The sequence below is a fragment of the Quercus lobata genome, chromosome 9 (genome assembly GCF_001633185.2).
Source record: "Quercus lobata isolate SW786 chromosome 9, ValleyOak3.0 Primary Assembly, whole genome shotgun sequence".
Classification (NCBI taxonomy): domain Eukaryota; kingdom Viridiplantae; phylum Streptophyta; class Magnoliopsida; order Fagales; family Fagaceae; genus Quercus; species Quercus lobata.
Window position 1 is genome coordinate 13,909,306 of NC_044912.1, and position 11,299 is coordinate 13,920,604.

Here is an 11,299-nt window from a genome sequence, read left to right on the forward strand (position 1 = left end):
AGATCTTAAGCCTGCCGATGTTGAGCAGAATTTAGGGTTATTTCATCCTAACATGACTGAGGTTTATCCTGTCAATTTTACTTCTTTGGAACAGCCCACGCGTACAGTGTAAAAGCAACTTATAGAATAGTTCTTTGATTTATAGTAGTTTATCAGCTTTAAGTAAAATTAGTAAATAATGCTCCATGCATGCATGCAGCCCTCTTGAATGGTGTTTTGCCCTGTTTGGGTTTTTAAACAGTGATTCAAACGCATCAAATCAAGTTTTCATGGCTGAAGACTGCATATCATTACCGTTGGAACCCTAAACTCAAGGTGCCTAAACAAAATGCTCACTTTATTTTTTGAAAAAACAAAAAATCATAAAATTTATAACTTACAACAAACGAACAAAACTCAACACACACCTCAACTGTTTTCTCACTATTTCCACGGTTTTACCGAGGGAAATATATTCCCTAACCATTCCATTTCATTTCTTTCCAAAACCTTGAAGGGAAGTGCCATTTTCCAGCCCAATCTCGTTCACACCAGACTCTGTCAGGGTGCAGCACACCTCTAAATTTGAAGAAGTAGATGAGTCCATCTTGAACCAACTTTGTTTCAATGAGGCCCTCCAATTTTCAAAGCCTAGCCACAAAAAATTGAAAAGAAAATGGAACCTATCAACTGAAAAAGAAATGGCAATAAACACAAACTGATCCCCACAGGGTGGGCTGGGGGAAGGGGAACCTAGATCACACTCAGACTACACGAAGCACACGATATGATTCTAAAGTTATCTATTTTCTTATTCATTAGTTCTATAAATACTTGCTTTGTATCCAAGTAAAGGAAATAAGAGAACAAGTTATGTGTTACCCATAACGCATCCCTCATTTTCATTTAAAGATATGTCAGTCATAGGCAAGACTTAATAAATTCAGAAGTTATGGAAAAGCATGATAGCATCATCAAGTTTCAGCAGCGATGAATCCAGGAGAATCCTGATGTTCTTTTGTTTTTGTCTTTCCTCTTTTGTCATAGCTTCAAGGGGGTTTATAACCTGGAAGGAGTTTTAACATAGAAAATTATTAGTACATACATTTATCAAAATAAAGGTGTAAAGTAATAATGGTTGTCACAAGGTGATGAAAGTGCAGGTGATTTAACAACTAAATTTCATAGAGGAATCTGAATATCCAAAGAGAAACAGTGAAGTGATTTTAAAATACTAATCCAGCAATGTCAAGAACGGGGGAAAAATTGTTATTCAAAAGGAAATGTGTGTGGAGTTTCACAATGAGAGGTTAAACTATTTGGACTGGGGTGAACATCTTAACATTAATTAGGATGCAAAGACCCTTCATTGTCGGGAACGGATTCAACTACTATTTTGCAGTCAAGGACTCAGTTATTCTATTATTCTCAGTGCTTTCAGTCAGGTTCTGGTATAATTTCAGTAGTATCAGGCCAGTTAAATTATTTGGTCTAGGAACTGTTCCCTTTTGCAAACTGAATAGACTTGTCAGAAGCAGGAAATCAAAAACAACAAACCATATAGAAGAAATCAAATCAGAAAAGAAAAGAAAATCACTTCTGAATGCACCTGTTGGCAGAACAATATAAAAAAAATGAAAAAATAGACATTTGCTGAAGAATCTGAATTCAAAATATGATGATCTAAGCATTTTGATACTGATTAATGGTAAGGTGACTTAAAATCCACAAATCATCATAGGATTAACGATAAAGTTTTCCACTAAATTAATTTGGAGGACAATTTTCCAAACTGATTAGTGGCATTCTCTAAAAGAGACCACATATCCTTGCTCACATGTTTCTCATGTGATTTTACAATAAACTTAATGGATTACTATTCTAGACACTCCCAAGTCCCAAACCCCACTAAAAATTGTCATAGCATCTTAGATGCCAAAGTGCAATCATTCTGCCTTTCTTAAAATAAAAAAATAAAAAATAAAAAGAAGAGAAAAAAATGAGGTAAGACGTTTAAATTAGTGCAATTCATTGGGAGTAGAATTGGACAGGATTTTTAGTAGAGTCATTCAAGCAGAGCACCACTGGACAAAGTATTCTTCTTAATAGTTAACTGAGTATTATCATGGAAATTATTGAGCACAAAGCATAATACCCACAGGCAAATAAATATAGTCATCCACATTGAAGTAAAAATTCCAAATGAAAGGGGCCGCTAGCAATGCAAACAATCATTTACCACCAAGAGTTGGTTACTTTAATACCCATCAAACTCCGCCTAACCCCTTAATCTTGAACCGTGGCCCCCCAGCTTGCACCCTAAGCTCTAGTGCGGCTCTCATCTCTGGCTGCAACCCACCCATGTCATGAAACACGAAATGCCACAATGGTTTAGACACAGTAGTAGCCCCAATAATAAATTTCTGGTACAAAGATCTCCAAGCCATCAACAGCACTCCAATCCACTACTTGCACTCCCAAAAAGAAACAACAATACAACCTTGATGATCCAAACAAGGACAAAGATTGGCTACAAACATAGTTGTAGTTTAAGGCTACAACTTCCTTTTAAAAAAATTAACATTACTACATATTTTGAAATCTAACCGTTGAATTGTATGTTCTTTACACTCTTAACACACATTAAATTTTGTGTCAATCGGACGTTATTTACTATATGATCTACAAACTTATTTTTTATGCATAATTTTAGACTATAAAAACATGCAATTTAAACAATTGATTGATAGCATAGCTATTGATCTTGGATCTTCTAGAGATTTTGCAAGTATTGATGATATAAGAAGAAAATGTAATCCAATGTATAAAACTCCTCAATTAGAAACTCCTCCCAATATGCATGAAGCCATGAGCCTAGCAGTATGAGGCATTCATGGAAAAAGTTACCACTTCCAAAGAGATTTGACAAGGAAAAAACCATAAGCAACATAAATAAGAACTCATTCAAGGGGAAGGCACACAAGAGATTAGTAGTTCATATTCTACATACCTCTTTTTCCTTATCCCATTCGTAAGCCGCTCGTAGACTCAAATTTAAAGCAGCATGGAACATCTCATCTAATACATGTTCCCACAGAGGGCGCTTATTTACTTTCCACAACAATATATTTCTATTTGGTGCTAAAACTAATTTCTGCAAGGAGAATTAAAAATTATCATAAAGAACTCATAGAATTGTGCGTGCACACACACACAAAACACATGGGTACACATATATACAAGCCTTTTCTCTCTGTGTTTTGCATGTGAGTATAATTGAATTAGAGTTTAAAGTGTTTCTTTTGATAAAGTTTTTTAAATAAATTAGGGTTTATATTAGTAGAGAGAGAGAGAGAGAGGTTTAGAAAAATAAGTACTAATTACTTTGAATCCAACCTCAGTACAAAATTGGAAAAGACTTTTCAATCCCAAATTCTCTGTAGTCCTGTGTGTGTAGGGGCACACGCAAGAGAGAGAGAGAGAGAGAGAGAGAGAGAGAGAGAGAGCATCAAGAAAAAAAGTGAAAAAAAATAACAATAGGGAAGCAGAATCCAATCAGAAATTTACCCTAAGAAGGGCAACTAAAATGAAGAAAATGAAATAAAAATATTAACTCAAGTAAGAGTAGAAGAAAAAAAACGAAACCTAAAAGAAATTCAAGTGTGTGAGCATGACGACCCTGCTAAAAAAATCGTACAAGAGGAACTCAGTTTAAAAAAAATCTCATTTAGCATTAGTATTTTCAAAAATATATTGGATAATTTTGACCTAAATCTCAATACTTATACGAAATATTGATACATATATTGTATAAATGACAGCCATTCACCTCCATATGCAAGTACTCATCCTTCCACATCTTATAAAGAATCTTGGGCGCATCCTTCTTTTCCACAAATGTGGTATCTGAAATCTACATTAAGGAAAAAGTCGGATTAAATAACACATCAAACATATCCTTCCAGGTGTATCTGAAAAAGCTTCTTTGAAGAGCAATTGCTTCCAAAAAAGGTCATGGAAAAAACAAGTGACTGAAAAAGAAAAATTGTTTTTAGTGAAACTAGTTATTACTGTTATAGTTTTGTATCGAGTCAGAGGCAAAATAGAATTATCAATGTAATCGCCCACATATATAAATAATATTTGTGTAAGGGTAATGAACTTTGAATGCCCAAAAAACACTTCCAGAGACATGGTATTAGAGCATATGGTTAGGAGTTCGAACCCTATCTCCATTTTACCTCCCATTTAAAAAAAAGTTAAAATCGCAAAGGTTAGGCACACAAATTAAGACAGAGGGAAGTGTTAGAATGGTTAAAAAAAAAAAAAAAAAAAACCATTTCCTAACAATTTAAACTTTTGGGACAAGCAATAATTTATCAATTACCTTATCAGTCTCAACTAGGCGGCCATTTTTTGACAGTAATCTGAAAATTCTATAAGCATCCCTTCCATATCTTTTCAACACAATTGATTCTACCTGTAGTGAAGAAAATGTAAGACATCTTTTAGTGATGGAATTTATGAATTCTCATATATTTTGAAACAAAACATAAGTCAAGAAACCTCATCATTCTGTGCTGATTCAATAATTTTCTTCAAATCTGAACAACACATATGAATGTGTCAATAGAGACCAAATAATAAATAAACCAGCTAAATAGAAAGATTGAGTGAACTCATTAATGATGTGACAGCGTTATATCACAAGGTGATAAAGAGTCTAGGAAGCATGGACACCAAATAGGTACCATACCTGTCGGACACAAGACATGTTTGGGACACTTCCGCATGCATGCTCCAACTGTCTTTTTTTTTTTTTGAAAAATTGCGGGACACAGGATAGACACTTATCTTTTAGTTTTCAATCTTTAACACTTATCCAGTTATCTTTTATATTTAGTTTTCAATCTTTAACACTTATCCAGTTATCTTTTATATACTCCTCTGGATCTTATTCTCGATTAATATTCTAATCTCTAAACATCATTTATTACTCATGAATTCACTTTTTATCCATTATTGCTCTAAAATTTTTATATATATATATATATAACATTATATGAAAAAATAAATGCATAACAATATTTTAAAATATAAAAAATATATATTTAATAATTTATTTTTATGTGTATCCCTGCAATATCGTGTCCTAATTTTTCAAAAATTGCCGTGTTGCACCCTTTCAATACCCGTGTCCATGTCCGTACTTCCTAGAAAAAAAAAAAAAAAAATTGAAATTAGACAGAGAGAATGAGATACCGATACTATATGAGTCAGCTATCCCTCTAGCAGAGGCAGGACAACCCAACTGGACAAGGGAAGCTCTAACATCGTCTAAGGTCATAACACGTCCTTCTTCACTCTTTATAACCTCTTCAAAAATGTTATCCAGTGATAGGGGAACTGGAACATGTAATACAGAAAAATAAGCTTATGAGTTAGAATGGGATAATGGTATTGGAGACAAATGACTGCAGAGGAAAGACTTGTGAATCATTTCTCTTGTTTCCATTTCTTATGTTACGATTTCTAAGAAAAGAAAGCATGTTTTAGAAAATACATTTAAAAAGAACCCATATAACGCATATGAACAAAGAAAAAGAAATGCATTAGCTTAGTACAAGCAGGTTAAGCAACTAAATTATGAAAAAGTAAATTAAATTTTTTGATAACTGAAAAAGTAAACTGAATTGAAAAGAAAGGAATCATATTAACTATGAAAGACTCTCAAAAGTTTAGTTCACATAACTACAAGACACTATTCTTGCACATACAGCACCAATTTACAAGCACCCTAAATGCATCTCCAGGGAAAGTGAACACCTGTGGACTGTCTCATAATTTCAGAGTACAAGTGAAATTCAAACCTTCCATTCTTAGACAAACTCCAAGATGATTGGTCCTCCGGTTAGATAACCAAAAAAAAAACTCTACGGGCTCTAATTCCCAATCCTAAAAGGATCAAGTGAGTTGAGGATTCCAATACCGCATACCAACACCACTAGCAAAGCATCCTTATCCAGGGCCAATGTAAATAAGTTAGGAAAGAGATCTCTTAGACAGCAGTCCCACGCCATGGATCAGACCAAAAATGAACATGAGAGCCATCCCAATAACGAACTTCTTATATTTAGAGAAGGTATTCCACCCTCCTCTAATAACTCTTCCACAAACCATCTCCATGAAATCCCCTAAGCACCTCCATTGTCCCCATGTTTCTCTGTATTTCACAGAAATAACTCATCTCCAGAAATATTCCTTATCAACTCCAAACTGCCACAACCATTTCTCTAAGAGGGCTTGATTAAAACTACTTGATTTAGAAGTCCTTAATCCTCACTCTTTCAATGGAGAACACACCACAACCCTGATCAATCACATGCAATTTAGACATATCTACCATCCCCCACGCAAGAAATCTCTTCAGAGTTTCTCCACTCTATTAAAATACAATATTCAATATGAATGACATAAGGCATGGGTTTTTATCTTATGACCTTACAAGCTTTGGACTTCTTATAAGACGAAGAAAAAACTGTTAGAACTAATATAATTAACTCCACTTCTACCTAAACAACTAAATGGTTTCGATACTTTCAAAAAACCAGAGTGAATAAAGAACGAGGGGGAATAATTTCATAAATAATTTAATTAATATTTAATTAAAATACAAATAATTTAATATATAGAACAACATCTTGGAGCCTCCATTCCTAGGTTCCATGAGATCCGTGCGCTTGACGCTTTTACCAAAACTGGGATAGGTATTGATGTAGAACGTGTACGTATAAGATAGAATATAAGAGAAACAAAACAAAACCCTAGTCTTCACTACCTTAGGATGTTTGGCATCACCACGAAATGTAGAACACAAACTCAGACAATATCTATTATTATCAAAATACACTGCTAGAAAATGTCTGGGGAGCCTCTTCTTATAGGCTCCCAATTACAATCATAATAAATGCCACCAAATTTGAAGATACAGAAGTAAAAAATAAAGGCCACAAAGATCAATTTCAAGATACTGAAGACAAAAATAAGGGGTATAGAAAATAGCTATCTAATCTATCTATGCACTAGTGGTGCTCGCACTGGGTATATTTTGTGGAGGGTGGCTCATAGACAGACAATGGGAGCCAGCAGACTGGGTGTTTGTCTATTTAAGCAATTGCCAGTATATTTGATCAAGAATGGGGACTATGGTGTTTTGGGGGAAGTGTTTTTAAAGGCCAAACACCCTTAGCAGCATGCTGATAAAAGAAGTATGGGGTTGCCGTGTTATTGAAATGGCGTTCTAAGACAGAAACTCAAGCCACTCACCCACTTGACCCAAGAAGAGGTTGCTGATTTGCACAGTTAGACCAGCCGGTCAACAGTTTAGACTTCAGAGTGGTTATTCACATATACAGTTATTTAAGATTAATTGGACAATGTAAGGAAGCAGTTCACAGTTGGACCACCAATCTAGTCCATTTATTAAAACATTGGACACTACTTAATTTTAGGTGAAAAGATACATTCACTAGATACTAATTGAAGGCCACATGATACTTTCACTAGATACTAATTGAAAGCCACGTGATACTTTCACTAGATATTAATTACAGATATATAAACCTAGACCTATGGAAAATAATCTGTGGAAGAGAGTGCTGAACCACTCTCCACTCTGTGATTAGAATAAATTAACTCATTTTTTTTTCTTTAATCCAAAATGAAAGCACTGTACAGCAAGAGAAACTCAATTATAAGAATTGCCCCAAGATTAGTTTCTTACCAGAAGATGAACTCTACCTTCATACATATTATATAACCAGAAATAAATAAACAAGTACATATACACATTACACATATATATTGTAGATCGTGTGGACCTTATGAATTCTAAAATGTCATTCTCATGCTCCCTCCCACTTCCACTCTCTTAAATTGCATCCTAGATCTAAACCATCCAATGTCTGGGGCCTGGGCTGACTAAACAATTGGACTGCCCAAACAAACCAAGATAAGCTAGAGTAGTTTATAGTGAGCAAACTAAGTCTAGGCCTGCATGGCTGCATCACTGAGCAACCATAGTAAAAGGTATCTTGCATGTAATTTCTGATTATTAAGTACTGCTGAATTTTGCTCTCCCATCCGTTCTTCCTTATTTAGACTTATTACTAGGTATAAGTTCTTCAAATGGCCAAAAAGCCCCAATCCAACACCAGTACTGATTAGATCATTTCCCAATGTGATTGCCTATCCAGAATTGGAAGCACCATATGAGGACTTCTATATCAGACATCATATATCTTTCCATTTCTCATGAGACAAACCTAAATAGATAGTACGTGTGTGTGTGCGCGCGGGAATCAATCACAATCTAAATATAATGTTAAAACATAAAGTTAAAAAAAAAAAAAAAAAAAATTGCAGTTTACCTGACTTTTCTGTTTTCACTTTCTTCTCTAAACCTCTAGTTGCATCCAGCATTGCTTTTAAGACTTTTACAGCTCCATCATCCAGGGATGCTCTCACATTCTCAATGCAAGCCTAGAACATATACACAACATACTATTTCAATTATGATATCAAAGCTAATATAAAAATAGTGAATTTAAGTTTAAAACATTTCATCTCGCATAGAAAAAAAAAAAAAAACAAACAAACAAAACAAAACAAAAACAAAAGAAAATATTGAGGATAGAAAGGAAAAGGAACAAATTTGATTCATCTGAAGATATAAAAAGAACAGGTAGAACATGACACTGCAAGATGCAAAACATTAGACAATTGAGCATGAGAGAGAGAGAGAGAGAGAACAAAAAACCAACCATATGCCTAAGACGACGCAGAAATTCCTCAAAATTGGCACGCCAAAGAACTACTTCCCCTTCTTCAGCTGTAGATTCTCTATCCAATTCCAAAGAATCACGCTTGCGCTATAAATGAGAAAATTACAATCACATTTCAAGTAACCCTGCAACCTGAAATGACAGTTCATATACCAACCTTTTCTCCAACAATCAAACTAGGGGAATCATCTGTGCTTGTTTCTCCATTGACGTCAAATTCGGTATTTGTTATCATGGAAAATCTTTGTGCTTCCATAGGCCCTGCTGCTGCTAGAACACGTTGTTCTATGGTCTCAGACTCTTCATTTATCTGTTAGCATTTATTTAGAAGGGAATTATAAGGATCCAAATGTAGCTTACATCATTACATATCAAGATTTTTTTTCCTTGTACTTATTTTTATTTTAAAATATTTTTCTAAGTTACGCTTTAAGTATGAGTAAATAGATTACGAACTAAAAGTATTGATGGTGCAACTTGATTACCAAAAGGTAAAGCAAGATAGCCTGAAATCAAAGACTTTACACACGCCCCTAGTAGGTTTTGAACCCACAATCTTACCTCCCACCCCTTCTTATGGAAGGAGAAGGTGTTGTTTCAACTAGAACTCATTGGCAAAATCAAAGACTAATTTTAACATCCCCCTTTTGCCAAGTTGTACCTTTCCCTCTTTAGTCTTTGATAAGGAGTAATTCTTGAATTCAACTTCAACCTCTAAGAAGGTAAGAATTTGGGAGGCAAAGAGACACCCAACATGTGTAGCTTAATATTATCTTTTGATAGAAGACTCAATCCTAATAGTTCATTTCACTTGCTTTATGGTTTATTGATAATTTCAAACAAACTATATTAAGTCCCATCCCAACTGAAAGATAAATTTTAAGCACTCAAACTTAGTAACCATATTAACTCAAAATGATAATCTAAGTTGCATTGGCACAGACACAGGTACGGATACGACATGGGTATGGATATGGGGGTACGGCAATTTTTGAAGAATAAGGGTACGACACGGCGTGGATACGGCAATTAAATAATTAATTAAATTTTATATTTAAGCATATTTTTTCATATTTTTAGACATAAAATATGTTTATGTCTAGAATTTAGTTTATTTTACCTTTATTTGTAATTTTGTATTATAATAATAAAATAATTATCTTTGTTAGGCTATATTTTAATTTTGAGTTGATTTAAATAGACCAAAAGCAACGCTTAAACCCAAACCCAACTAAAAGTTAAGCTTAAGCCTAAATCCAAAACAAAATTTTTCCCTCTTTTTATTTCATCCTGTATTCCCTCCCCCGTACCTGCCAATTGTCACATCAACTACTCATCAAAGCCAAACAATCTTTATTTTATTTACATTTTCTTCTCTCTCTCCAAACTCCCACCGCACATTCATTCACTCTTTATTTTTACTTCATCCTGTTGTTTGTTTCCTTCTTCCTTCTGCTGCACTGTCACTCCCACCAGTTGTTATCACCTTCGATTTGTTCTTCTCAGTTCACAAGCCTGCGTTTCCTGTTGCAGACCCAAGTTCATAGTTTCCTTTTTATCAATTTTTTCTTTTACTTTTTTTTCTCCCATCTCCCTTCTTCCCCAAGATTTCACTCTCAAGGTATGAAAAATTTTCAGTATTCACATTTCGGACCGGCTGAAACGGAACTATATTCAAAACATTGGTCCACGCCATGTCGGAGCTGTGTTGGAGAAGCAAAAAAAAAAAAAAACCTCTCGGACACCGGAGTCTGGCGAGTCTTACCAATATCGGTGTCCGACACGTGTCAGACTCCGGTACTTTGCCAAAAATGGCATGTCAGTGCAACCTAGATGATAATCCTCATAACAAAAGCTCTTTAATAGCTAGAAAGCACGGATGCGGCTGGGAGGGTGCCGCACCCGAGTCTGACGTGGCCCGACGCAGTTGCCCGCGTGTCAGTGCCGCGTCTGAGCCTTTTTTTTTTTTCTCGGATTCGCACCGACTCAGCTCGATTCACGCCGAACCGGCTTGATTTCACCAGAATCGGGCTGTATCGGTCATATTAGCCAGTGACCGAAACGGCCGAAATCGGCCTTCAGAAGAAGCGAAATCAATTGCAGGTGGAGAAGGAAGTGATCACCGGTACAACCCAGCCATAGCCATTTTTTTTGTTTATTTTTTATTTTTTTTTGTTTTTGTTTTCTTATTGCGTAAAGTAACAGTACAAAAGCTCCAACGTGAAAAAGGTAGAGGGGTATCAATTTTTTTTTTTTTTTTTTGGAGAAAATATAAGTTTCTAAGTGATTTTTAATAAAAAAAAATTATTAAATAATTAGAGATATCGTATTTAAATTCCCACCTCAGAGGCATAGTAATGTGTTTCTTGCCTTCTTCTTTCTCTGTTTTGTGAATCAAGGCATAGTAATGTGTTTTTTAAGAATATTTTAATAGTAAAAATATATAGAAAATATAAATAAAAATATTTTTAATAATT

At 34.7% G+C, this 11,299-nt stretch overlaps 2 protein-coding genes across 4 annotated transcripts in view; one reads left to right on the top strand and one right to left on the bottom strand.

Annotated features, from left to right (window-relative positions):
• Window positions 1–767: 767 nt before the first annotated feature.
• LOC115960362 lies at window positions 768–9,144 on the bottom strand. Of its 3 annotated transcripts, XM_031079229.1 has the most exons (9): window positions 8,980–9,144; window positions 8,802–8,909; window positions 8,409–8,520; window positions 5,242–5,385; window positions 4,546–4,583; window positions 4,367–4,459; window positions 3,809–3,892; window positions 2,990–3,133; window positions 768–1,045 (listed from the first exon to the last, which is right to left on the bottom strand). In XM_031079229.1, the coding sequence occupies exons 1-9, from the start codon at window positions 9,076–9,078 to the stop codon at window positions 923–925; spliced, it is 945 nt and encodes a 314-aa protein (XP_030935089.1). In that variant the 5' UTR covers window positions 9,079–9,144; the 3' UTR covers window positions 768–922. The 3 variants fall into 3 exon arrangements, with proteins under 3 accessions (XP_030935089.1, XP_030935090.1, XP_030935091.1); XM_031079230.1 differs by lacking the exon at window positions 5,242–5,385; XM_031079231.1 differs by lacking the exon at window positions 2,990–3,133.
• A 639-nt stretch (window positions 9,145–9,783) lies between these two features.
• The window catches only part of LOC115961261, a 3,819-nt gene continuing 2,303 nt past the window's right edge, over window positions 9,784–11,299 (top strand). Inside the window, exon 1 of the mRNA XM_031080267.1 lies at window positions 9,784–9,801. Coding sequence (XP_030936127.1) covers window positions 9,784–9,801 — 18 coding nt within the window. The remainder of the gene's footprint in view (window positions 9,802–11,299) is intronic.

What these genes read in the sequence shown, in the direction of transcription:
- LOC115960362 (XM_031079229.1), bottom strand. Translation starts at nt 9,078, where the DNA reads ATGGAAGCACAAAGATTTTCCATGATAACAAATACCGAATTTGACGTC. An exon ending in TGCGTCGTCTTAGGCATATG is followed by an intron (nt 8,521 to 8,801) that starts GTTGGTTTTTTG and finishes TATATGTTCTAG; the next exon opens with GCTTGCATTGAGAATGTGAG. An exon ending in AGTGAAAACAGAAAAGTCAG is followed by an intron (nt 5,386 to 8,408) that starts GTAAACTGCAAT and finishes TACATGTTCCAG; the next exon opens with TTCCCCTATCACTGGATAAC.